The sequence below is a fragment of the Littorina saxatilis genome, linkage group LG9, assembly GCF_037325665.1.
Source record: "Littorina saxatilis isolate snail1 linkage group LG9, US_GU_Lsax_2.0, whole genome shotgun sequence".
Classification (NCBI taxonomy): domain Eukaryota; kingdom Metazoa; phylum Mollusca; class Gastropoda; order Littorinimorpha; family Littorinidae; genus Littorina; species Littorina saxatilis.
Genome location: NC_090253.1, coordinates 7,383,470 through 7,410,781, shown reverse-complemented (window position 1 = coordinate 7,410,781; position 27,312 = coordinate 7,383,470). Strand labels below are relative to the sequence as shown.

The following is a 27,312-nucleotide window of genomic DNA, read 5'->3' as shown; positions in this document are numbered from 1 at the left end:
CTAGCACTAACCCCATAATGCCAGACGCCAGGCGGAGCAGCCACTAGATTGCCAATTTTAAAGTCTTAGGTATGACCCGGCCGGGGTTCGAACCCACGACCTCCCGATCACGGGGCGGACGCCTTACCACTAGGCCAACCGTGCCGGTCTATGTGCGTATGAGTGTGTGTTTTGTATACATGTATGAGATTTGCGTGAGTCAATGTGTGTGGGTGTGTATGTGCGTGCGTGCGTATGTACATGTGGGTGTGTGGGTGGGTGTCTGTATAAGACAGAGATCTAGAGTGGGTGTGTGTGTGTATGTGCGTAAGTGTATGTATGTGTGTTTGTTTGTAAAGGTGTGTATGTCCGTCTGTCTATATATGCGTATGGGGGTGTGTTTTGTGTGTATGAAGTGTGTGTGAGAGAGTGAGTGAGTGCGTGTGAGTATGTGTGTAACTTGGGGTGTGTGTTCGTGTGTGTGTGTGTTTGAGAGAGAGAGAGAGAGAGTAAGAGAGAGGTTTGTCTTTCGCTGGGGTATGCAGTGCCTTGGCGTTGCACTTCTACTTAATTGTTACACCCCCAATAGGGGTGTGTATAGGATTCGGTCGATGTGTTTGTTTGTTTGTGTGTTTGTGTTCGCATATAGATCTCAAGAATGAACGGACCGATCGTCACCAAACTTGGTGAACAGGTTCTATACATTCCTGAGACGGTCCTTACAAAAATTGGGACCAGTCAAACACACGGTTAGGGAGTTATTGGTGGATTAAGATTATACAAGGACTTATAGAGGGACATATTAATGGTCAAAGGGAAATAACCTTCTCAGTTGGTGGCAGTGAGAATGGTAAGGACGGGGGTGTTTTTCCTACCTCGGAGGAATTTATTGTTGTTGTTGTTGTTGTTATTTTTTCATATATGAAAGAACAAAAATATCGTATTACAACCGGAATGGATGTACTTCTAAGTTGTGTTGAATGATTCGAAAAGTAAATCCTTCCAACTGTTGTTAAAGGTGATAGTGGGAAAAAATAGAATTTTTCGTTCACTGGTTCCGGTATAAATGTTTCTCCCTGCATTGCCCTTGTCCTACAAATCTAATGAATAGGCCATGCGTGCTGGGTCTATATGTACTTTGCGGCCGATATGTTCTGTCTCTATCCCTCCTCCCTCTCTCTGTCTCTTTTTACATTTAGTCAAGTTTTGACTAAATGTTTTAACGTGGAGGGGGGAGTCGAGACGAGGGTCGTGGTGTATGTGCGTGTGTCTGTCTGTGTGTGTGTGTGTGTGTGTGTGTGTAGAGCGATTCAGACTAAACTACTAGACTGATCTTTATGAAATTTGACATGAGAGTTCCTGGGTATGATATCCCCATACGTTTTTTTCATTTTTTTGATAAATGTCTTTGATGACGTCATATCCGACTTTTCGTGAAAGTTGAGGCGGCACTGTCACGCCCTCAATTTTCAACCGAATTGGTTGAAATTTTGGTAAATCTTCGACAAAGCCCGGACTTCGGTATTGCATTTCAGCTTGGTGGCTTAAAAATTAATAAATGACTTTGGTCATTAAAAATCTGAAAATTGTAAAAAAATTACTTTTTTTATAAAACGATCCAAATTCACGTTCAGCTTATTCTCCATCATTTGCTGATTCCAAAAACATATAAATATGTTATATTTGGATTAAAAACAAGCTCTGAAAATTAAATATATAAAAATTATTATCAAAATTAATTTGCCGAAATCAATTTAAAAACACTTTCACCTTATTCCTTGTCGGTTCCTGATTCCAAAAACATATAGATATGATATGTTTGGATTAAAAACACGCTCAGAAAGTTAAAACGAAGAGAGGTACAGAAAAGCGTGCTATCATTCTCAGCGCAACTACTACCCCGCTCTTCTTGTCAATTTCACTGCCTTTGCCGTGAGCAGTGGACTGACGATGCTACGAGTATACGGTCTTGCTGCGTTGCATTGCGTTCAGTTTCATTCTGTGAGTTCGACAGCTACTTGACTAAATGTTGTATTTTCGCCTTACGCGACTTGTTGATACTCTCTTAACTTATCCCCCCCCACACCGAAAAAAAAAGAAAAAAGATTGAAAACCCGGATGGTTCTAAAAAAAGAAAACAGCAGACCGGATATGAGTCAGCCAGTCTCTCAAGGATGGTGCGCACTGTCTTCGTTTCAAAATGTGCAAGTTTTTTTTCTGTGTTTAAATGTGTATGTCAGCCAAACAAACCGTCCCAGAAGCAAGATACTTGTTCCTGAATAGTAAAAAATAAATGCTTACCTCTGAATAACTGGTACATCGTGCAGTCCAACTGATAAAGGACTTGTAAAAGGTCATTGTCAATGCATGGCGTTACAGTATTTTTCACTGAGAGCCTTATTTGGGAAATTACACGTCATGCCACATTTTGTTTCTGTAAAAGTCTAATTTAAAGTAAAATTTCATCGTTTACAGTTATGAGGGCTGATTTAAACTTGCTAGTTTCTGCAGTATGAATATTTTGAAAAACATAGTATAAGCGAGGTATATATTTAAATGTTCTGCTATTTCTTTGTTTGTTATTATTGTAAAATAGTGTGCAGGTTATGCTTTGCGTTTCGCACTCATTCCTTTATTCATGGGTTCCTTGATTTATTTATAGATCGATTGGTCGATTGATTGATAGAAAGATTGTGTGACTAACTCAGTTATTCACATGTTCAATCGCTTACGAAATGATGCAGCCATTTACATGTTCAGTTTGTAAATATTAGTCTTTTTTTTCTATTGGCAATTTTCCACGCTGCCGTTGTGTCCCTTTTCGCATTGCCGTCATATTTAAGCTAAAGACATGTTATGTTTTAGTACGAAAAGAAGAAAGTTATGATAAACACAGCAAGATAAAAAGTCGTTAAGATCTCCAACACTGATAACGAATTCAAAATACTACTTTTCAAGAAACAAAGAAAGCCGGTCACAAAGATCTATAAAGAAAGAGGGATTAGCTATGAACATTTCCAAACAATAGTAGAAACTGCCCTACAGACACAGTTACAGCAGATAACATTTTAGAAAATAAAAAGAAGACATGACTGGACTATATTTAGGACGGAACCGGCCGAGAAAAATGTCTTCCGCAAAAGTGTCACGTATTTTTCTTTTCCTGCAGCTGTGGTCAGTGACGTGTGTGTGGTCAGCCCCTGTCCATATCTACGTCAGCTCTACAGGGTCGGATACGAATGATGGGTATGTGATGGAAAAAACTAGAGTTTGACATGCTATGGCGCACCATACTTTCGTTTAGAAATACTCGAACAGAGAGGAAACGTATCCACGTCAGCACTTTGCTACTGCAGATATTTTCCCTCCATGATTTCCATTCAGGATGACAGTTGTTATCTCTATATAGCGTCCAGTATGAAAGCATAATGACGGTGCAAAATAATAGTGTTCTGTATTAAATTATCTCATTATTTTAGCGACAGTTCTGCATAATCTGCAGAGAAAAACTAAGAATCATCCGGTTTGGATTCTTATAGATGCGTCATATTTCCCCTGCGCAAATTATACACAAAACATAGTTGTATCCATGCAAAAATTGCACTATCAGAAGCTTGCCAGGCCGCATTGTTATTACAGAATAGCCTGTTATTCCACACCAATTATCATTTTGTCTTCAGACGTACGGTGTCTCATCCTGTGAAAACGTTGAGCCATGTCGTGGATATGCTGGCGGAGGATGGAATTCGTGGAAACTGTGAGTTGTTTCACAACATTCAGATCCCGCAGTTCGAGAAACAATAGACCAATACATGTTATTACTCAACCACGACAGAGATCAGCATATCAGAAATATGGGGGTCCTGATTTGGTCTATATGGTCCGCTGGACCCAAAAAGCAACAACAACTAACTAACTATATCAGAAATATGCAAATGAAAAGTGAATTCTTCGGAAATAACAATCGTCATGTAACCTTCTGCGGAAAAAGTGTATAAAACATAACAGGAATTGCTCTGTACGAGCTCGTAACATGTTCTTACACATTTCAGTGGTGTTCGTGGAGTTGATGCAAGGTTACCATAACCTGACCTCCACCTTGCATATCCAGTCTACCAGTGGTACCGTCGTCTTCAGAGCATACCAGGGACAGGAAGTGCATGTTGTAAGTTAAAATCGTAAAACTCTCTTTCGCTGTAAATGTAGCGTGCACTTTTTATAATTATGTGGACAGCTTAACTCATCCCTCTCAGTACTTGAAGAGGATGAACAACGAAAAATCCCGTTAATATATTGTCTTTCTCCAAAGGGAGTCGAAGTGTCTATTTGGAAGACGCGTCTTCTTGAATCTCGATCTTCCCAAGTAAAATCTCTGACGTCAGATGCAAAAAGACACCTCAATAGGAATAATAGCTTGACGTGTAAGTCATCCAAATTCTTACAGAACAAACAACAAAGTGTTTCAAGAATAAATATATTGTCTTGGTGACTTGGTCATCAAGAGCAGTGAAACATTCATTCTTAGGTCCCTGCCAGACTGTAGTTTGACCCGACCAAATTAACATGACATGCACACGTGTGAAGATTTTGTTTATTTATCACATAGGTAGTATCTCTCAAGCATGTTGGCTAAGGTATATTTATTCTCTTCTGTAGAGATTAGCATTTTTTTTATCAGCACATTCTGTTGTAACCAGGTTGGAGGCACACAGATCCCAAGCAGTCAGTTCCATCACGTGACAGACTCGCACGTACAGCAGCGGTTACCTGTAGAGTCACGTGACAAAGTCCTGGAACTGGACCTGGCAGCGGCTGGCATCACAGACCTGGGTACTCTCAACAACTACGGTTTTGCGATAACCTGGACCGCTCCTCTGGAGATCTTTATCAACGGCAATCCCCTGAGATTGGCGGAATGGCCTAATCATGTGAGCAGAGCCTGATGTGTCTTTCGAAGACTTATTGTCGTTTGGTAGAAAATCTGTATTTTTCACTTAATGAAAGTAACTACCTATATTGAAGCAAGAAACTGCAGCTGATAAAGACTGAAATAATGTACAAACTAAGGTAAAGTGTTTGGCTGCAAAATCAGTCTGAACGATGATAAAAGTTGAAGCAGGAACTGCATGCATGATTTATAATAACCTTTTTTTTATTATGCTTAGAGTTCTTAGAATGTGTATCCAAGTGTACATATTTGAAGGCTATGAATGATTCATTATAACACTTTCATTTTATTGGGAGCAAAGACGTCTTAGAATGTGTATCCAAGTATACGAGAGAAAAGAAACATGAAGCCATGCTGAATATAGAGACGAAAAAAAACACATTTGTAAGCCTGACGTAAACCTCGCGCAATATGCATCCTGCAGGATTTCATCAACATAAAGTCAGTACCTGACGGTCACAACGGATTGCGGTTTACCTATGACGCAGGAGGTCGTGACGTCAACTGGGTCAAGGAGACAGAGCCCTGGGTGTACGGGTGGTGGTACTGGGGGTGGGCGGACAGAGCTGTACCCGTGTCTCACGTTGAACCCCAGACTCACACTATCACGCTGAAAGAGAAAACGCACTATGGCCTTCGCATTGGTAAAATTAGTTGATATTTAACAGTGACTGTATGCTACTAGCGAGTAATCTTAACATTATATTATCTTATTACTATGTGATCAGAAGAAGAAAATTAGGTTTATGTTTCGAGAGAAAACGCACTGTGGCCTTCGCATTGGTTGGTGCAGTAGAGAAACTCTCATGCAACCAAAAGGTGCAACACATGCATGATCACCACGAAACTTGACACACGATAACTTAAGGCCAAGAATTCATTTGCCTCTCTGTCTATCTTCTGGCTCTGTGCCTATCTGTTAGCCTGCTTGTGTATGTCCGTCTTTATGTCTGTTTGTCTGTCAGACTGTCTGTCTGTCTCTCTTTGTCTATGTCTGTCTGCCTGCCTGCATGTATTTTTCTTCTCCCTCGCCCTCCCCCCTCTCTCTCTCTCTCTCTCTCTCTCCTCTCTCTTTCTCTCCCTCTCTCTCTTCTCTCTCTCTCCCTCTCTCTCTCTTTCTCCCTCTCTCTCTCTCTCTCTCACTCTCTCTCTCTCTCTCTCTCTCTCACTCTCTCTCTCTCTCTCTCTCTCTCTCTCTCTCTCTCTCTCTCTCTCTCTCTCTCTCTCTCTCTCTCTCTCTCTCTCTCTCTCTCTCTCCGTGTCTCCTTCCTTGACCATGACATTCTATGTTTGACTTTTTTCTACCCTTCCTTACTTTCTTTGTCTTTCAATCAAATGACTCCCGTGTTAGCTTTTTGTCGTTGTTGTCTGTTACTTTCATTATAGAACGAATATTTTACAATTATCTTTGTTCGTTTATGCCGGTCATTGGTTTGTCTTTTCATTGTTTTTTGTGTGTGTCTTGGTGATTTATTTTGTTTTCGCCTGAAAATGATTCCATTTCACCTTATATCTTATATGTGACCCTCCACCACGAAATGAGTCGCATGTCACCTCGCGCGGTTCTGCGCTAGGCTTAATATAAGTCCGGGGAGTGTCTGGTAACAGTGTGAGGGTCACCTTAGTCACAGGCTTATAACTCAAACAGTTTTCGCTCTTTTCTAAAACGGTTTTCACCACTGGATAGAGCATAAAACAACTCTTTATGCAGATGTAAAAATATGAAAATCTTGCACAGGTGACTTGCGACTCATTCCGTGGTGGAGGGTCACATATTCTCTGGGCAAGATGTTCCCCTGTATAACCATGTTTGAACTGTGTTCAGGTCACTACGACCCGTCGAAAAGCAGCGGTCAGGCAGGGGGCGGAGCTCAGGGTGGCTACTTCCGAGTGGTCAACATGCTGTGTGAGCTTGACCAGCCCGTACGTTCGTTGCAAACTCGATAATTGTCACGCTCATAAGAAAAATACTTACTCAGCGTTCGGCATTTCTGCAGTGGGACTACAGGAAAAGCTTCTGGAAGAGTACCGGTCATGTGTTAGAGAGTTCAAACTCGCAGATCATAGGAAACCATTGCCACAGTTACGTTACTGCCGTTCTCGGTTGTTGTTTTTAGCAGAGGCCGCCGCTTTGATACAGGACAACTTGATTGGAGATTGTGAATTCGGCATGCAAACGTTTTTGTGTGTTGTTGCTATGCAGTTGTGGTGATTGAAAACGTTACTGCCAGCTCGTTGTCTCTCGCTTATCCCGCTCTCTAACGCTCGAGTTAGGCAGTTTGCAACATATAACTAAAATGAGACAGATTGTTCTGAAACCAAAGAAGTTTGCGTTTTTCTAGAAAAAAACTAAAAACTGACATTGACATGTATCTTATGAGAGTGACGTAATGCTATTTTTTAAAGTAGAAACATTTATTTCAGAAACTGTCTTGAGTGTTGTTGTTTTATGGTAAATGATTCACACCATTGTGAGATAACAAGCAAGCAAGCTACCTATACCGACCGTCCAATTGGTCGATTGATGAAGCAGTCAGTCAATCAAACTGTCCAGATTTGTAATGATCAAAGGAATATGGTACTTGCTTAGTGTGTTTGTGATTGAATATGTGTGTGTGTGCGCGCATTTTTGTAACATTTTTTTGTTGCGTACAGGGGGAATACTTCATCGACAGAACCAACAAGAAGTTGTACATGTGGCCAAATACTCCAAATCAGACGCTGACGCCATCAGATATTGTGTACGCGTCATTGGTTGAGAACTGCTTTCTGTAAGTTTTGTTCCTTTGCCTGTGGTCACTCTGTTTTATATTTGTTTTTCGTTCAGAATGTTAGGCTCGTTCTTCTTTCGAATTTACTCGAACTGTGCGAGGCTGTATTGTGTTCTCAATGGAAACGCCAATGAGAAGAGAGAAAACTCCGAGCGTTTCCATTGGGTTTGGTTTTGATCATCCATTTTTAATCTTCTTCCCGCACCCTTGGAAACCGGCAATTTTTTACATCCAACAGGGTTTTTGTGTGTTGCCCAGCTTGTTATGAACAAAACGTCGTGAAAACGATGACAATTAATTGTTTAGTTAATATTCTGAAATTGAGGTCGCGCACATCATTGAAAGAAACTGTCCTTCGTCTTAACTTATGTTCTACTGTGCAGAATCGTTATCAAACAATTAATGGTTTGATTTCTTTTTTCAGAATCGAGAGTCAGGCTCAACAAATTCAGTTTGAAGACTTCACCGTAGAGGCATGTCGCTTTAACGGCTTTGAACTGATGAATGCGCGCAATGTTACACTGAAAAACATGGAAATCAAAAACACAGGTTGGCAAAAGCGGTTATTCTTCAGAGCACCATTGACTGTACCTAACAATTGATTCAAGATTTTTGTTTTTGTTCATTTGCGTTACTTTGATTATTTTTATTTTGTCTTTCAATCAGCTTAATACTCTTACATTACACATCAACATACACGTTTGGGACACGAACTCAAGTTTACTCTTGTATTACTTGACCTTAATGATAAGAACATTTTCTTCGTTGTTATACGATCGATTCTACTTGATGCAGAGATGTCAAGTGGATTGTTTTAGCAATTTTAGTTTTGACTATTTCTCTGATTGGTTACATAAGAAGAAAATTGGTAACGATCAGCAAGGCGGGCACCAAAGACACTTTTACATATTTTGTAATAAAGTTAAAACTGTGCAAGAAATTATTGAGACAACGTTTGTACGCCACGTAAAGCAATCTTTCCCGTTCATTTAGTACTTTTAATCGTCTTTAAGTCGCTGGGTCTATGTGTAGGCTTTAAACAAGAGACTGTGTATCCATTGAACACTGGATTTCCCTTTTTTGAGCCATGTGACGTCAGAGTCCGACACAACTTCATATTTAGGCGTCAAGCCGAGACTACAAAAAGTGCATGTTTGTGTGGTTCAATCACAAAAACTAAAAGGAACTCTAGACCAGAATCGATCGATACATAAATGTTATTTGTATTTTTGATCAAAATATGACATTTTACACAGATCTCGACAGTCATTGTTCACCTCGAACGCTAGCGCGGTCTCGGAGGAACACTGACTGTCATGTCTCGCTCTGTGTATAATGTCATATTTTGGTCAACAATACAAATCACGTATACTTGTGTGTCTGGAGTCCAGGCCTGAGGTGCACGAAGCGAAACTAGGTGCTGCCGAAAGGGATGTTACACAGCCGCGATGTCGGATTGGTTGAAATTGAGATTTGTTGTGATGTCAACCAATCAGACCTCGCGGCTTATTCCCATCCAGTCATCGTCTAAGCAGGACACTGTCGTCAGCTGAAAGTTCCATGTGTTGCAGGTGGTAATGGCGTCCACTGCAGCGGGGACTGTCGGGCAGTGGCAGTGCTTGCTTCTGATATCCATGATGTTGGAGGTGGTGTTCATATCTCAGGTAAATACTATTTCTTCGTTCAGTAGGAATTTAACCTGAAGCCTCCTTATGATAACCTTCTGATTCATTTGTAAAGGCAGAATCCTTCCCGTGAAAGTAGTCCAGCTCACAATCTCGCATCTGGGTAGGCTTATACATGGGATTTGTTTGTTTGCTTAACGCCCAGCCGACCACGAAGGGCCATATCAGGGCGGTGCTGCTGCGCCACAGACAAGACAGAAGTCGCAGCACAGGCTTCATGTCTCACCCACTGAGTCACATTATTCTGACACCGGACCAACCAGTCCTAGCACTAACCCCATAATGTCAGACGCCAGGCGGAGCAGCCACTAGATTGCCAATTTTAAAGTCTTAGGTATGACCCGGCCGGAAATCGAACCCACGACCTCCCGATCACGGGGCGGACGCCTTACCACTAGGCCAACCGTGCCGGTATATACATGGGATAAGACGATCCCTCCCTTTGGACTCATATAAAACACAAACAGACTGTGTTGTCTCTGTGTAGAGTGGGATTTTTTTCATTGGATTAATTTTGTAAAAGCTACCAGTGGCATTTTAAGAATCTAATTTATAAAGAAAGTTATAACTCCTCACAGGAAGCAGTAGCAGTTAAGGTGTTTATTTTTGGTATGTGTCTAAGCGGAGGGATGGTCTTATCACATGTATAAGCCTGGCCACATCTGAGATGGTCAGCTGAACGGTTGAATACTACTACTAATAATGCATGATATTTATAAAGCGCATGTATCCAGGGGTTTTAACCCTGCTCAAAGCGTTGTACAGTCATTGGAAAAAATACAACAATATAACATTATTCCACGAGAAATATGTGCATTTAGCGTCCTCAGTGTCAGCAGTGACCAATTAGGGACATGTTTTGCTAACACGCGTCCAAACGCATCCGAGATCCATGAGGCGGAATAACAGGATGGTGTCTCTTGAAACGACAGCTCGATCAGCCCCTTGCTTGCTCAAAACTTTGCTTCGACAAGTCTGATGTCATTGACAGTGATGGTGTTAGAATGGGGGGCTTACTGGATTCGCTCTGTCTGTTTGTTTGTTTGTTTGAGGCGGGCGGGCGGTCAGTCGGTCGGTGTTTGTCGGGTAAGACTTGTATCTCTGTGTCAATTAAGCTCACATTTTGTGAAATTGTTAGGAATAGGCTTTGTTTTTTGTATGCAAAAAAATACATTCCTAACGGTAGTCAAACGGAAGATATTAGCTTTTAACGGACAAACCGAGCCAGGGGACGAAACCAGGGGACGAAACTCACTGACGTATGCGGGAATTCCCGCAGGTTACTTCCCTTTCCCCTTTTTGGTTCACTGATCTATATTTTTAGATCAGTGTTTTGGTTTGGCAGCCGCCATGCTTTTGTTCAATTTCATTTTACGTGCTCCGATATTTGGATTAGGGTTGTTGGGCGGTAACAGTGGAGTTTGTTTTATTGGTGTGAGTCAGTGGTTCCGTGGTACGGACTCGTTTGCCAAATAATGTTTTGGTTTTATGTTATTACTAGCATTTTGTTTCTCACTTCGACTCAATATATTCTATAAGAATCAGACAGTGTAAAAGTATTACCATCAACATACTCAGTTTGCTGAAAAAAACCTTTGATTTGAGTCATCTCCCTTCCTTATGAACGTTTTAGAAGATAGTAGAGATTCAGGGCCAAAAACATATAAATATGTTATATTCGGATTAAAAACAAGCTCTTAAAATTAAAAAAATATAAAAATTATGATTAAAATTAAATTTCCGAAATCGATATAAAAACAATTCCATTTTATTCCTTGTCTGTCGGTCTCTGTTCTCTTAGCTTCCCCTCTCTGTCGGTGACTACTCTCTCTCTCTCTCTCTCTCTCTCTCTCTCTCTCTCTCTCTCTCTCTCTCTCTCTCTCTCTCTCTCTCTCTCTCTCTCTCTCTCTCTCTCTCTCTCTCTCTCTCTCTCTCTCTCTCTCTCTCTCTGAATATGGTTTGAAACAGTTTTGCGTGACTTAAGGTCGCGGCCGGTTTGGAATCCGGCCCGGGACGGACACGGGTCAGCTGTTTGACTGTATCCATGTCCCACCCTCGTTTCACCACATGGCGGCGTTTTGACCCGTTATGGTCAACCCTTGTTTTTGTAGGGAGCTCTCACTCACCGCTGACTGCTATAATTCACTCAAATGCTTGTTGGTGGCTTTGGAGTTTGCATAGCATTTGTTTTAATTTGCGGGCTGTTAACCAAGTCTATCCTCATCTCGACCTTGAACGCCTTTCGTTGTAAAATGCTGATACAGATACACCGTGTTTAACTCAGTGTAGGAAGATAATTTTGACTGCATGTACACAACAATTGTCCATTTTGTCTATTAATCAGGAGGCAACCGCACAACGCTGACGTCTTCCGAAAACGTAATTCGTGACAACCATATCTGGCTCCACTCTCGCTACGGTGCGCAAGCCAACCACGCCATAAAGATAGGTGGTGTTCACGCTGTTGTATCACACAACCATCTGCACCATGGGCAGTACACTGGAATCTGGTGGAGCGTAAGTACAGTAGAACCAACCCTTAGGCTGGTTGTCGCAACATATGTCGCGCTACTGGCTCAGTCTGTTTGGTCGGTTCCGATTACCTCCCATGGATGCGAAAACCTATATGATCGTTTTTATTTCATTTTTCTCTCTGTTAATTCACCAGTGGCTATGTAACATGTGTTACGGAATTGCACCAGTATAAGGACCCCTCTCCCCAGTGGAAGACGCTCCCCCCCCCCTCCCCCATTTTAAGACCCTAACAGTTTTTTCAGACTTGCTGTTAATAAATTCTCGAAATTTACCTTCCTTTTGACATTCCCTCCTTTTGTAAGACCTTTTTTTTTTTTTTTTTTTTTTTTTTTCCCTTTTGTAAGACCTGATTTCTTTGTCAGATCTGTGGACATCTTTCAAGGGGTTGCACTGAAGTAAATAAATAGTGACACAAATATAATGAGCTAAATATCAGATGTTGAGTTCATACACAGAAAAGATAGATGATGCAAATGCAACTGTTTCACACAATGATCTGCTTCATGGACAGTGTATTAGCATTTAGTGCAATGCAAATACATGTATCTTCAGATTATAACATTTTTTGCATGCGTAAAAAATAACGGTGTTAATTGTCATAACCTTTGTTTTGGGTTTACAGCCTATGCAACACAATATGCCAGATCCCGACAAAAATTAATCGAGACTATAGTTATCTGCTTCAGACAACGAAATCGCTTCTGATAGTTTAAGTCATGCCGATGCCTTTTTCATCAGGAAGTCCTTCCCTTTATTTCCTGTGATAATAGTTTTTCTGTGACACATTTTCTCACTGAATGCGCTGATCTGTATGATTTACGAGTGAAGTATTTTGACACCTCTATTTTGAAACATATTGTTATGGAGACCAGCTTTACAGCTCTCTTTGGATTTTTAAGAGAGTCTGACCTTTATTTTAAGATTTGAATTTTAAAGATCCTTGACACGGTTTCGACTTAACTTTTGTGTTCCCTTCGAGTAACGTTCCTGATGTTGTTTTTTGAAATTGGTTTAATTTAAATTTGTGTAATGTTAAACTTGTGGGGTGCTGATTTGGCCTATATGGTCCGCTGGACCCAAAAAGCAACAACAACTAACTAACTAACTTCCCTTTATTTCCTAAATAAACTCGATGAGATCTGGCGGATATTGTTTCGCACAATTACAGCCCTGGTGTAGTTATGGGAGCTCTCTTACTGCATGCTTGTGACTTTTCTGTTGCATAAACACTTGAATTAATTCTGTTTGCAGAGGCAATCCCTATACAGTGCAACTATAATATCCTCACTGTGACACTGTGAATGAACTAGTTCGCACTGCAGGCCTGAAAGTGGCGAGTAGAAACCTGTAAATGGCGAGTAGAAAGGTTAATCTACTCGCCAAATGCGAGTAAAGTTGCTGAAACAAATGCTTGAAATGGTTGGTTTGGCGAGTTCAATTTGCTCTCTGGCTAGTACATTATGAGGAGTACTAGCCAAAGGCCAGTGCCCCATTTTGTGGACTTTCAGCGCTGCACTGCCAATCACATCTAGTGGTGTTGCTTTGCCTTAAACAAGTGTTTGCTTACTTTAATTCTATACAATCGTATCATAGACACACAAACAAACACATGTAGAACAGTATCAAGCACAAATGTTAATGAACACGTTCTAGGGACATTGTTTTGCTAGCTTGCTGTCATGTTGTGTTTGGATCAGCGCTCTACTGACTATTTGACGATGTTTACTTCAGGGCAACGATCACGTGATAGAGTACAACCACATCCATCACATGTGTTGGAACTCCAGTGACTGTGGCGCCATTCATAGCGGTCGACACTGGACCTGGGTACTAAAGTGTTTCTGCATTTATTTTGCATTGTAAAAGCCAAAAGTGCCCAGGATGACTTATGTAGATAACTTAAATGAACGAAAAGTCAAAAAACCTTTTGAGCAAGAAATCTTTCAATAGAAATTGAGGACAAGAAATCACGTGTATTGTGTGAGCAATTTTTTTTACATAAGGTTCGTAGTGGTCGGCTTACTGTTTGACAACACCCTTAACGAGTGTTTCATTGTTTATGTAAAATAGCCTACTCTTTGATGTTTCAATGTAATCATACTAAACATATCGCCTGTATTTTGTTCTGTTATTCTGGTCAAGTTGAGAAACCATGTTTGTTGTTAGACACCAAAAACAGATAGATTGCTAAAAAAATAAAAAAAATCTTTCTTAATTGTTGTTGTTTTGACGTTCTCATGCTGATACTTTCTTTGTGTTTATTTCTAGCGTGGCAACGTGATTCGTTACAACCACGTCCACGATGTTCAGCGTCACTTCCCCGGCTACTCGGTCCGTGGTATCATGCTGGACGACCAGTACTCCTCTGTTCTCATCGAACACAACGTCTTCTACGATGTATGTATATGCTACGTGATGTCTTCATATAAATATCTCAACGTTTGTGCTGCTGCTGCTGCTGCTGCTCCTTCTTCTTCTTCTTCTTCTTCTTCTTCTTCTTCTTCTTCTTCTTCTTCTTCTTCTTCGTCTTCTTCCTTCTTCCTTCTTCTTCTTCTTCTATGGGCTCAAACTCCCACGTATACTCGTGTTTATTGCACGAGTGTTTTTTTTACGTGTATTGCCGTTTTTACCCCGCCATTTAGGCAACCATACGCCTCTTTCGGGGGAAGCATGCTGGGTATTTTCGTGTTTCTATAATCCACCGTGCTCTGACGTGGATTACAGCATTTTTTCCGTGCGCACGTTTGTTCAATTTGTAATTACCGATTACAGTGCAGGGCGTGTCCGTTGCAGTGAAAAGCAATACACAAACCAAACATAACCATCCAAAGCAAATCAAACGAGTCAAACCAGTAAATATGATAACAATGATAAGTTTATTATTTTCAAAAAATTATTGTCCAAAATTAAGTTTATGTTGATTGTTAGGCTCATTCTGATAATCATCGGTCGACGGCTATCGCCAGTTTCTCTCTGACAGCATGCTAAATTATTGCGCGAATCTATCAAAACAAGAATACAGAGTTATCTCCCCATATATGTTTTTCGCGAGCTCTGATCTAAATTTGAGATCAGTGTTCGCGAGATGAAAATGATTGCAGATTGGCCGACTTCGACAGTGATCTCCGTTCTGTTCTTCACAGTTATGATAAAGACATCGTTCTAAGGACAAAACAAGTCGACATTTTGAGACTGCTGTCGGAAGGAGACCGTGATATATGGTTGCATCACTCTCAACTGGTTACAGACAAAATCGTCTGCTCCGGCACGCGCCGAAGTAAAGTTGATTATCACGTGACACTTTAGAGTTGTTTGCACAGTAAATACATCCGCGAAAGATAGCTCGCTTGAAACTGTCTTATTTTTCAATTCCTTTGCAATTTAAAGATTACACAACACCATGAAAAATCATTATCGACGATCGCGAATCTGCTTATATCCATAACACATTACGAAAAGATCTAAATATGTTAAAAAACAAAATCGATTTCATACCCACAGAAAGAAAACCAAGGCATCCTGTCAGGGATAGAATGAGACCCGAAGGGAAGTAACTCATTTTTGACCTGAGTTCAGGATGTGTTAGGCTTTGTTTTAAAAGCAATAGACAGGCATAGAAACACTCACGTAAAAAGACGAGTACACGAGCGTTCGAAACCTTAGCAAAAATGATGATTGGATGTAACATAAAGTCAAAAACAAAATTGGTATATTATATTTTTGTTTATAACCTAAGCTGACATCTGAAAGACGATCATTCTGAATGCAATGGACAACAATAGACTTGTCACTTGTACGTGCAAAATATCAATAAATCATTTACGCGCTGGTATCTTTACGTCTTCGCCAATTCGATTCGCTTGAGATTATTTTCAAATTTGCACTTTACTGTACAGTATTTGAATACGCTTTTAGTACACATGTAACGATTAGTTCTCAGTTTTATATTATGCTGCTCGGTGAAGATTGCTTTCGAAGGGGCCTTCAATGATTCTCTCTTGCTAATTCCAAACAGGCTCTTGTCATGATATACTTCCCTGCAGTCAAGTTGCTTTGGACGGCCATTTCTTTTCTCGTCAGAATGATGTTCACATCAGAGTTGGCGGTGGGCGTGACAACGTCATTCGCTACAACGTCATGTACAACGCTCTGGAAAAGTCGGTCATTACGGATGGGCGTGGCCTATCACCTGGACATAGCACAATCCTTTTTACTAGGCTGGAGGTATGTTTGTGTGTGTGTTGGGGTGGGGGAGAGATTGGGGTGTGCGCGTGCGTGTGTGCGCGTGCGTGTGCGCGCGTTCGTGTGTGCGTGCACGCGAAAATATCCCAAAAGAGCACACGTTTGCACGGTAAGGGCTATGCCTTTTAATTTTTTGTTGTAATTCAAAGGCTCATCAACCTTCCAACCTATCAACCTTTTATTCAATTTATTATCCGGGTTTTTAAAAATTTGATTTCATATTTTCTGTGAGGGCTACACTATGTGGGGCTTATAGTATGTTTCTCATCTACACAGCAATTCCAGTTCAGATGTAAACACAACGCTACACTTACTTTAAGAATGGCTTGTTGTGGGGTCCAAGTAACTTTGTTGTACGCCTCGCCGTCTGTTTGAATCAAACATGTTGAAACCAATAGAAATAAAATGATCGATGTCTTCTTCTGTAGCAATCTCCATACCGGACAGACGTGTGGAAATCTCGCTACCCACAGCTCTACAGTATTCGCGACCATCACCCTGAAGCGCCCGAAGGTCAGTGTGATCTTGTCTCTTAATGAAATACGATACCTATACATACACAGCCTGGCGGTGACCCTACGAGTAGTTTCCTACTGCTGGTATGACAACTTCATTTTCGAAACACTCATTAAGGTTTATGAGGTAAACATCAGATGTGACACAACTTTAACGTCACGCTTTCTATTCGACTCAATTGCGATGTCGGTGATGTTTCTTTCCAAGTCTCTGGCTTTGACGTCACTGATTTCACTTTGGAAGAAAGGGTCAACGCTATGCTAGCTTGGTTTTTCTGTCCCCAGAACTAGCATCTATTTGGGAAATGACGTGGTTAGGCCAAAAAAAAAAAATTGTCTGTTTAGGGTAACCCGACCGACCCTATCGATTTGGCGCCGACCCAAAAACTTTTTTTTGATTTAAAAAAAAAGAGAAAAAAAAGAGGTAAAAATGCTAAAAAAAGACATTTGGCGTTTCTTTCTCTCCCTTTCTCTCTGTTTTATTTATACGTTAGTTTTGAAACATGTATTCATCAAATATAAGAAGTGAATGTTCAGCCAACATAGCATTTACCAAAACAAAACAAAAACCAAAAAAAAAAAAAATACCTACCTACCGACCCTACTTTTTTTGGTCATGTTACCCTAAACAGGCAATTTTTTTTTTGGCCTTATATGCTAGGATAATAGGGTCAAAAAGAGATGATTTGGTTTAATAATTCATATTTGATCATTTTGATGTATTATCTTAGGCCAAAAAAAAATAGGTGTGGTTAAGGTATCATAGCTCAAAAAAATAGGGTAGGAAGGTAGGCAATCACTTTTTTTTTTAAACTTTTTTTTCTAATGTGTACAAATTAAACCTACTTGACAGAGAAATAAGTGTGCGACTCGGGCGCTTTCGCTTTCATTGCGTTTTCTGCACTCGTTTACTTGTTTTTATTTTTTATTTTTGTGACAAATGTAACAAGTCGCGTAAGGCGAAAATACAATATTTAGTCAAGTAGCTGCCATTTTTCAGCAAGACCGTATACTCGTAGCATCGTCAGTCCACCGCTCATGGCAAAGGCAGTGAAATTGACAAGAAGAGCGGGGTAGTAGTTGCGCTAAGAAGGATAGCACGCTTTTCTGTACCTCTCTTTGTTTTAACTTTTTGAGCGTGTTTTTAATCCAAACATATCATATCTATATGTTTTTGGAATCAGGAACCGACAAGGAATAAGATGAAAGTGCTTTTAAATTGATTTGGACAATTTAATTTTGATAATAATTTTTATATATTTAATTTTCAGAGCTTGTTTTTAATCCGAATATAACATATTTATATGTTTTTGGAATCAGCAAATGATGGAGAATAAGATAAACGTAAATTTGGATCGTTTTATAAATTTTTATTTTTTTTTACAATTTTCAGATTTTTAATGACCAAAGTCATTAATTAATTTTTAAGCCACCAAGCTGAAATGCAATACCGAACCCCGGGCTTCGTCGAAGATTACTTGACCAAAATTTCAACCAATTTGGTTGAAAAATGAGGGCGTGACAGTGCCGCCTCAACTTTCACGAAAAGCCGGATATGACGTCATCAAAGACATTTATCCAAAAAATGAAAAAAACGTATGGGGATTTCATACCCAGGAACTCTCATGTCAAATTTCATAAAGATCGGTCCAGTAGTTTAGTCTGAATCGCTCTACACACACACACAGACACACACACACACACACACATACACCACGACCCTCGTCTCGATTCCCCCCTCTACGTTAAAATATTTAGTCAAAACTTGACTAAATATAATAAAAAGTTATAGGGTCGGCCCCTAAAAATAGGGTAGGTCGGGTTACCGTAACCACACCTATTTTTTTAGGCCTTATAAAAGATAGCATACCTATACCTTCACATAAACAATGAGTCATGTAAATCATCACAAGGCGGTTTGCTAAAGCATTTATCACCAATAATTTCCCACGGTCACAACGTGTTTGACAGTGTACGAACGTTGTGTGTTTGTTTGTGTGAGTATGTGTGTGTGCGTGTGTGTGTAGGTGTGTGAGTATGTTCGCGCGTGCGTATGTGCGTGCGTTAGACTGTGTGTGCGTGTGCGTGTGTTTTTATATTTTTTATTCATGAACAGGTAACCAAATCTACCTGAACGCGCTGTACTATGAACATGGAGTGGACACGATCGACATCAGTGGCCGTGGTTTGGACAGAAAGGATTATTTTGACATCCACGATAACCACAGAGTAAGTAAATCCGTATTTCGACTCAGATTATGGTCTGTGACAGTGACAACAAATCCGGCGTAATATTAGGCTTTACCCAAATTGTGGGGTATTTTCGCCAACTTCCTGCAACAAAAACAACAAAAAACGACAGACATCAAAGTAAGGCTCACCTAAAATTTATGACGATTGAAGAAGTAAGTAATCCAAATGTGAACCATATGAAGCACAACAGCTCGAATAAGCACAAATTCAGCAATCATCATCATCGCTTGTAAAATCACACACGCAGTCTTTTTGGCGAATGCCTCCGACAACCGACTTGTCACTTGAGGGTCACCGACTGAAACCGGTCGGTAACTGCACAGTATCACATTTCATTTCAACACGCTAGAAATAACTGTTATTCGTTTTCTTAAGCAGTATAGATGACTGAATACAAAAGCAGACGTTTTATGGCGCGTTTACCAAAAAGACAAAAGGGGACTCGTTAACTTTTCGCACATGAATTTGATGACACGATTTGCGGTCGCGGAAGGTTTGATGAGCAGAAAACAGGCACTCGCAGAGTTTGTGTCAAAACGTGGTTTTTTTTTTTAATGAAAACGTCGGAGTAAGGGAATAAAAAGCTTACACACCTCGTCCTGAATATCGTGCATATTTTCCCTAGGGTCGATTTACAGGTATTACCTCGCCAGAGGCTCGGTAATACCTGGAAATCGACCCTGGAAATCGACCCTAGGGAAACCCGTCGCGATATAACCTTCGTGGTTGAAAACGACGTTAAACACCAAATAAAGAAAAGAAAGAAAGACCCTAGAGAAAATATGCACGATATTCAGAACTCGGAGTGTGTAACCTATATTTATTTATTTTGTTTGAAAAAACCCACCCAACAACAACAATGCATTGTATATTATGTTAATGCAGGTGTACGAGAAGGCACACTTTTGGTCACCCGAAAATGCTGACTTCCGGCTGCGCTGTGACGCTGCGCAGTGGGCGAGTGGGGCGCACTTCCCTCAACCCGTGAAACTGGATGAAGTGGGTCCCACTGTTCCCACCGGGCCTCACTACTTGAGAGGTTGGCGTGTGTGTGTGTGTGTGTGTGCGTGTGTTTGTGTGTGTGCGTGTGTATGTTTTTTTGTTTGTGTGTGTGTGGGTGTGTATGTGTGTGTGTGTGTGTGTGTGTGTGTGTGTGTGTGTTTGTGTATGCATGTATGTGTGTGTGTGTGTTTGTGTGTGTGTGTGTGTGTGTGTGTTTGTGTGTATGTGTGTATGTGTGTTTGTGTGTGTGTGTGTGTGTGTGTGTGTATGTGTGTATGTGTGTGTGTGTGGTGTGTGTGTGTGGTGTGTGTGTGTGTGTGTGTATGTGTGTGTGTGTTTGTGTGTGTGTGTGTGTGTGTGTGTGTGTGTGTGTGTGTGTATGTTTGTGTGTGTGTGTGTGTGTGTGTGTGTGTGTGTGTGAGACACTGAAGTGGTTTCACGGGTCCCACCGTTCCTCACTACTTAAAGAGGTACACAGTTAGTTTTTGGGTTGTTACTTTTCTTCAAATTATTTGGCTATTCGATAGGTAAACAGAAGAGAAGCGCAGATAGCCTAGAAATGATACGTCTTTTAGACAAGGAAGAAAAGTGTGGTGAAACAAATGACATGAGTGGAGCTAACAGGTGGTATTGCGATTCAAGTATGACGACTAAAGCTATGACGACTAAAGTTAACACACCAAACAGAACTTGGTTATTCCCCTCATTCCTAGTTGTGTGTTTTTTAAAGAAATAATGAAAGAATGATAAAAATGATAAATAAATTAAGTAATTAATTAATTAATGGATGAATGAATGAGAGAGTGAATGAATAAGTAAAAACAAGAATAAACAAAGCCACAACAGATTAGGAAATCATGTATTGCTAGTTACATCTTGTTGCAGAAATTTCCTTTGTAAGGCTTTTGTCCTTGAAAGACTCGCACCCACAAAGACGGATACGCATGCATTCATCATTTCAGTAAATATGACAAAAAATAAAGTCGTACCTTGAGCAGTGGACTGTATCTCACTCTTTAATAGCCCACAGACTCACGCCGGACAACCACACCACCCAAGCCCTGCTCCCCTGTGACAGAGCCACTGTGGCACCTGCCACTCACACACCACGTGGTTCCTACATGCCTGATGGCTCCGCCCCCAACACTCTCTATCCACACATCCCAAAGGAGGGTAAGTTCCACTATTGACTTTGAATGATGCATTGCTGTGATTATTTGTGTAAATATTTTTGTGTCTATACTAAACGAGAAACGCTTGAAGATTAGCCTACTGTGAGTTTCACACATCCTCCGATCAAGGAGGCTAGATCCTGCTTCCCTTAAGTGGGCGGAGAGAGAGAGAGAGAATTCTCTGTCTCTCTGAGCTGACTCTAATATTCATTCTATCTTGATTTGAGGATTACAGAGAGCACGTGCATTCTCCGGCCTTGTTCTGAGTGTGACATGGATCAAAAGCGAGTAAACGTTTTGTTCTTTGCACCAATTTTCAATACAAGGTTTGCGAACAGGCTGGGCTGCTGGCTCGATATCGTTATCAACCACTGTGGATCACACCTCCCCCCCCCCCTTTTTTACACCCCCGGTATAGGGGTGTGTATAGGATTCGGTCGATGTGTTTGTTTGTTTGTGTGTTTGTGTTCGCATATAGATCTCAAGAATGAACGGACCGATCGTCACCAAACTTGGTGAACAGGTTCTATACATTCCTGAGACGGTCCTTACAAAAATTGGGACCAGTCAAACACACGGTTAGGGAGTTATTGGTGGATTAAGATTCTACAAGGACTTATAGAGGGACATATTAATGGTCAAAGGGAAATAACCTTCTCAGTTGGTGGCAGTGAGAATGGTAAGGACGGGGGTGTTTTTCCTACCTCGGAAGAATTTCTTGTTCTCTCTATTTCCTTCTTTCGTGAACATTACAATGATTACAGACATTCTAACTTTATCTGAGTATTATATGGATCAACAACAACATTTCTCATTAAGTACAATAAAGCTTCCATTTCTAATACGATACTGATTTCTGAGCAGGCTGCTGGCTGGTTATGGACCACTGCACCCAGCACCCAACAGCAGAGGGAACGCACAAGGACGACCTGGGCACACAGAACGGGACAGAGGAAGGATGCTTGGCACGTGCAGCACAGCAGTGGATTGGGTGCGGGTCACCCAGCAATGGACGTGTTGTGGCTGTGTATGGACCCACTGGTGAGATAAAGAGAGAGAGAGAGAATGAGAGAGAGAGAGAGAGAGAGAGAGAGAACTCGATCTCGAAAACTTTATTACCGAGTGATGATAGCATTAGGTCCATATGGCCCTTTCTTACAGCTAGTCCCTACTACAATACACACATGAAACGAAGAACACGTATGTAGAATAAAAATAACACACACACACACACACACACACACACACACACACACACACACACACCAACCTCTGAAGTAGTGAGGCCCTGTGGGAAGGGTAGGACCCACTTCACCACACACACACACACACACACACACACACACACACACACACACACACACACACACACACACACACACAGTTTGAGTGTGTGTGTAAGCACTGTTAATATTGTTATGTACGTTTATTTTACCGTTGTGGTACAGCGCTTTGACCCTTTGCCTGCCATAATTCTGGTACGTAGGCCTAGTTAGGTAACATCAATTCTCTTGAAAGGGAAACAACCGCTGTTTTTGGACCGTTGATTTTCAGCACGATGATTGCCTCCCCTTGACACACTGTTCTTAGTGTTGGTCCAATTGTTATACCTTGTATAATTGTGTTTCCTCGAATTATTTTTCAACTGAATTGTCCCGGCAGTCAAGGCGTTGAGCAGGATCTCCGTGGATTTTTGAGCAATATAACATTATCTATTAGTATTATACACATTAAAGCTTTCTTTACCAGGTGCAATGACCTTCAGCGCCAAAGGGTGCTACTTCGCGGAGTGGGGGTGCCAGAGTCCACACGCAGGCTACATCCACAGAGACGGGTGGGCCGAACAACACGAGAACGGTGCCAACAGTGAGGCCGCCTGTCTGAGGAGAGCGTCTCCCGAGTGGGTCTTCTGCGGGTCCCCTGTGGACAGACCCTTCACCAGCATTTACGGGCCTACAGGTATGGGAGCTGTGACATTGTGGTGCAGTGAAACCCCCCTTTCAAGATCTCCAATATCTTGACACCATCCGGCCTTGTTTGTTTGTTCGTTCATGGGCTGAAACTCCCACGGCGTTTACGTGTATGACCGTTTTTACCCCGCCATTTAGGCAGCCATACGCCGCTTTCGGATGAAGCATGCTGGGTATTTTCGTGTTTCTATAACCCACCGAACTCTGACATGGATTACAGGATCTTTTTCGTGCGCACTTAGTCTTGTGCTTGCATGTACACACGGGGGTGTTCGGACACCGAGGAGAGTCTGCACACAAAGTTGACTCTGAGAAATAAATCTCTCGCCGAACGTGGGGACGAACTCACGCTGACAGCGGCCAACTGGATACAAATCCAGCGCGCTACCGACTGAGCTACATCCCCGCCCTCATCCGGCCTTAACACGGAGTCTTAAAGTGGAGGTAACGTTACAGACTCTATGAAGAGAACATCTTGAAGAAGAAGGTCTTAACATGGGTGAAGTCTTAAAAGGGGGTGGGGGGGACTTAAAAGGGGGGGTTTCCAATGTACTGTAACTAAACTGCAAAAACATAGTTACAGCAACTTGTGTTCCCATACTAAAGCCCCCACTCCCCTGCCGCTTCATGCACACTTTCTACAAGGACACGGGAATGAGTGCTCTAGTTGGGGTCAGAAACTTGTTGCAATGTTTGTTGTTTTGCACAGTTTATACTCTGTTATTCATGTCGTACACAATTCAGGAACTAGTCAACTCCCCGGTATAAGAAATTCTTGATGTTATAAGGTTGAAATATGAAATGCAAATACTAACAGAGACAAAACATGCTCATGAAATCCCAGGCTATCAGATAATACCCTGTGCATTTTCAAACGAGGATGTTGATATCTACAGTATGTGCGGTAAATTTACCAAGACATTTACAGCCTTTTTTTGACAAGGTTCGTGACCGCTAGATGAAGGGCCCACTCCGCCTCGTGACCGCGAGATGAAGGGCCCACTCCGCCTCGTGACCGTGAGATGAAGGGTCCACTCCGCCTCGTGACCGCGAGATGAAGGGCCCACTCCGCCTCGTGACCGCGAGATGAAGGGCCCACTCCGCCTCGTGACTGCGAGATGAAGGGCCCACTCCGCCTCGTGACCGTGAGATGAAGGGCCCACTCCGCCTCGTGACCGTGAGATGATGGGCCCACTCCGCCTCGTGACCGCTAGATGAAGGGCCCACTCCGCCTCGTGACCGCTAGATGAAGGGCCCACTCCGCCTCGTGACCGCTAGATGAAGGGCCCACTCCGCCTCGTGACCGCGAGATGAAGGGCCCACTCCGCCTCGTGACCGCGAGATGAAGGGCCCACTCCGCCTCGTGACCGCGAGATGAAGGGCCCACTCCGCCTCGTGACCGCTAGATGAAGGGCCCACTCCGCCTCGTGACCGCTAGATGAAGGGTCCACTCCGCCTCGTGACTGCGAGATGAAGGGCCCACTCCGCCTCGTGACCGCAAGATGAAGGGCCCACTCCGCCTCGTGACCGCTAGATGAAGGGCCCACTCCGCCTCGTGACCGCTAGATGAAGGGCCCACTCCGCCTCGTGACCGCTAGATGAAGGGCCCACTCCGCCTCGTGACCGCTAGATGAAGGGCCCACTCCGCCTCGTGACCGCGAGATGAAGGGCCCACTCCGCCTCGTGACCGCTAGATGAAGGGCCCACTCCGCCTCGTGACCGCTAGATGAAGGGTCCACTCCGCCTCGTGACTGCGAGATGAAGGGCCCACTCCGCCTCGTGACCGCAAGATGAAGGGCCCACTCCGCCTCGTGACCGCTAGATGAAGGGCCCACTCCGCCTCGTGACCGCTAGATGAAGGGCCCACTCCGCCTCGTGACCGCTAGATGAAGGGCCCACTCCGCCTCGTGACCGCTAGATGAAGGGCCCACTCCGCCTCGTGACCGCTAGATGAAGGGCCCACTCCGCCTCGTGACCACGAGATGAAGGGCCCACTCCGCCTCGTGACCGCTAGATGAAGGGCCCACTCCGCCTCGTGACCGCGAGATGAAGGGCCCACTCCGCCTCGTGACCGCTAGATGAAGGGCCCACTCCGCCTCGTGACCGCTAGATGAAGGGCCCACTCCGCCTCGTGACCGCGAGATGAAGGGCCCACTCCGCCTCGTGACCGCGAGATGAAGGGCCCACTCCGCCTCGTGACCGCTAGATGAAGGGCCCACTCCGCCTCGTGACCGCGAGATGAAGGGCCCACTCCGCCTCGTGACCGCGAGATGAAGGGCCCACTCCGCCTCGTGACGCCCACTCCGCCTCGTGACGCCCACTCCGCCTCGTGACGCCCACTCCGCCTCGTGACGCCCACTCCGCCTCGTGGAAGCAGTTTGCCTTACCGTCTCTTCTTCTTCTTCTGCGTTTGTGGGCTGAAACTCCCACGTACACTCGTGTTCTTGCACAAGTGGAATTTTACGTGTATGCTAGTTTTTACCCCGCCATTTAGGCAGCTTAGACAGCCATACGCCGCTTTCGGAGGAAGCACGCTGGGTATTTTCGTGTTTCTGTAACCCACCGAACTCTGATATGGATTACAGGATCTTTTCCGTGCGCACTTGGTATTGTGCTTGCGTGTACACACAAAGGGGGATAAGGCACTAGCAGGTCTGCACATGAGTTGACAAGGGAGATCGGAAAAATCTCCACCTTAACCCACCAGCCGCGGCCGGGATTCGAGCCCAGGAACTTCTGCTTTGGAGGCCGGCGTCTTACCACCAAGTCATTGCGCCCGTCGCCTAACTACCGTCTCAAATCTGTTAAGACTTTCACATGAAATGTGACCAATCCCTCCACGTGGTCATATACCAAAAATGAACTGCCTGGGTGATCTCTGTGCACAGTAGTATTTATTTTTAAACTAATTCCTTTTTTTTCGGGAATTATTTCATACACAAATTCCATCTCACCGCAGCAAACAGTCAGAGTGTTAATGTTTGGTATGTTACCAAGTGGAGGGATGGTCTGATCCCATGTAATAGCCTGATCAGATCGGAGACAGTGAGCCTGAGGCGAACAGTTTTCACGAGGCGGAGTAGGCCTTTAGAATTGCTGTCTTCACAACAGTCCAAGAGCGGCAAGGACTGACTCGCCCTCTCCCATATCGCCCCCGCTTTGAAGTAGCCGACTTTACGCTCTGCTTGCTTTCAACCAGTCAGGGGTGTCAACTCGCCGCCGTTCGCAGTGGCAACTCGCCCCCGTATATTCCGTGTGATGAAGGCATGTTGAAGCGTTAACACTTTTCGATCAGAAAAAGTTAAACAAAAATCCATACTTCTGCCTGACACAGTAATTTAGCAAGTGTTTTACACAACGCTTCCCACTATGGTTTTTTTTCCAGGAGCCTTTATAACGGGAGGACCAGGCTGCTGGATCAAGATCAAGTCCTGTCCAGCTGACCGCACTATGGAGGGTTACTTCTTTGACGCCTGGGGGGACACCAACCTGCACACTGGTCAGTGCGGTTGTAGCCTTAGATAACCAAGCTACCTTTCTCAAACACGTGCTGATTTGCAAGTAAACAACACATATTTATTTAAGAGACAAAAGAGATTCATATATTAAATCCAGCATCTACAGACATGCACAATAATGTCTACACAGCCAAGATATTCACTGCGTATATACTCATACACAAGAAGGTAGGTTAATGATGGCAACATTATTTTCGTAAACCTTAAATAATAATTTAATCAGGACGGAAAAAGATGATTACAATATTTTACATGCTGGAAAAGCAGAAAGCCAATCAACATCTCTAATTAACTACGACATAATTTAACACACACACACACACACACACACACACACACACACACACACACACACACACACACACACACAAACAGGCGGTAGAACGTTATGTGTTAATACAGTTTTTAATCAAACTGATGTCAAATGCTACGTGGGTTTTTTTTTCATTCACAAACAAACATTATGCACAAGGATTTCTACAAGGAGAGAGACACAGATGAATCATTCTTCAAACAGGGCCCTGTGGATAGCATGGAACTTGGCTTACTTTTTATTTGTAACTGAGAAAGTTGAGCAGCAGATAATGGAGTAATAGTCGGACACCATTCTGAAACACGTCCTTGGTCAAATGAAAAGGAATACCCGCGAAGGAGTATTGTTTGTTTGTTTGTTTGTTTATTTGTTGCTTAACGTCCAGCCGACTACGCAGAGCCATATCAGG

The 27,312-nt window shown here is 42.8% G+C and overlaps 1 protein-coding gene across 1 annotated transcript in view; it reads left to right on the top strand.

The window, feature by feature from the left end:
- The first annotated feature begins 3,034 nt into the window (after positions 1–3,034).
- LOC138975174 (uncharacterized) overlaps positions 3,035–27,312 on the top strand; it is a 26,610-nt gene continuing 2,332 nt past the window's right edge. The window contains exons 1-20 of the mRNA XM_070347833.1: positions 3,035–3,225; positions 3,660–3,736; positions 4,032–4,144; positions 4,677–4,907; positions 5,352–5,571; positions 6,753–6,850; positions 7,583–7,698; positions 8,123–8,247; positions 9,270–9,362; positions 11,728–11,900; positions 13,650–13,745; positions 14,187–14,315; positions 15,999–16,142; positions 16,589–16,673; positions 18,792–18,904; positions 19,814–19,967; positions 20,954–21,103; positions 21,967–22,143; positions 22,852–23,061; positions 26,458–26,571. Coding sequence (XP_070203934.1) covers positions 3,068–3,225; positions 3,660–3,736; positions 4,032–4,144; positions 4,677–4,907; positions 5,352–5,571; positions 6,753–6,850; positions 7,583–7,698; positions 8,123–8,247; positions 9,270–9,362; positions 11,728–11,900; positions 13,650–13,745; positions 14,187–14,315; positions 15,999–16,142; positions 16,589–16,673; positions 18,792–18,904; positions 19,814–19,967; positions 20,954–21,103; positions 21,967–22,143; positions 22,852–23,061; positions 26,458–26,571 — 2,776 coding nt within the window. The 5' untranslated portion in view covers positions 3,035–3,067. The remainder of the gene's footprint in view (positions 3,226–3,659; positions 3,737–4,031; positions 4,145–4,676; positions 4,908–5,351; positions 5,572–6,752; positions 6,851–7,582; positions 7,699–8,122; positions 8,248–9,269; positions 9,363–11,727; positions 11,901–13,649; positions 13,746–14,186; positions 14,316–15,998; positions 16,143–16,588; positions 16,674–18,791; positions 18,905–19,813; positions 19,968–20,953; positions 21,104–21,966; positions 22,144–22,851; positions 23,062–26,457; positions 26,572–27,312) is intronic.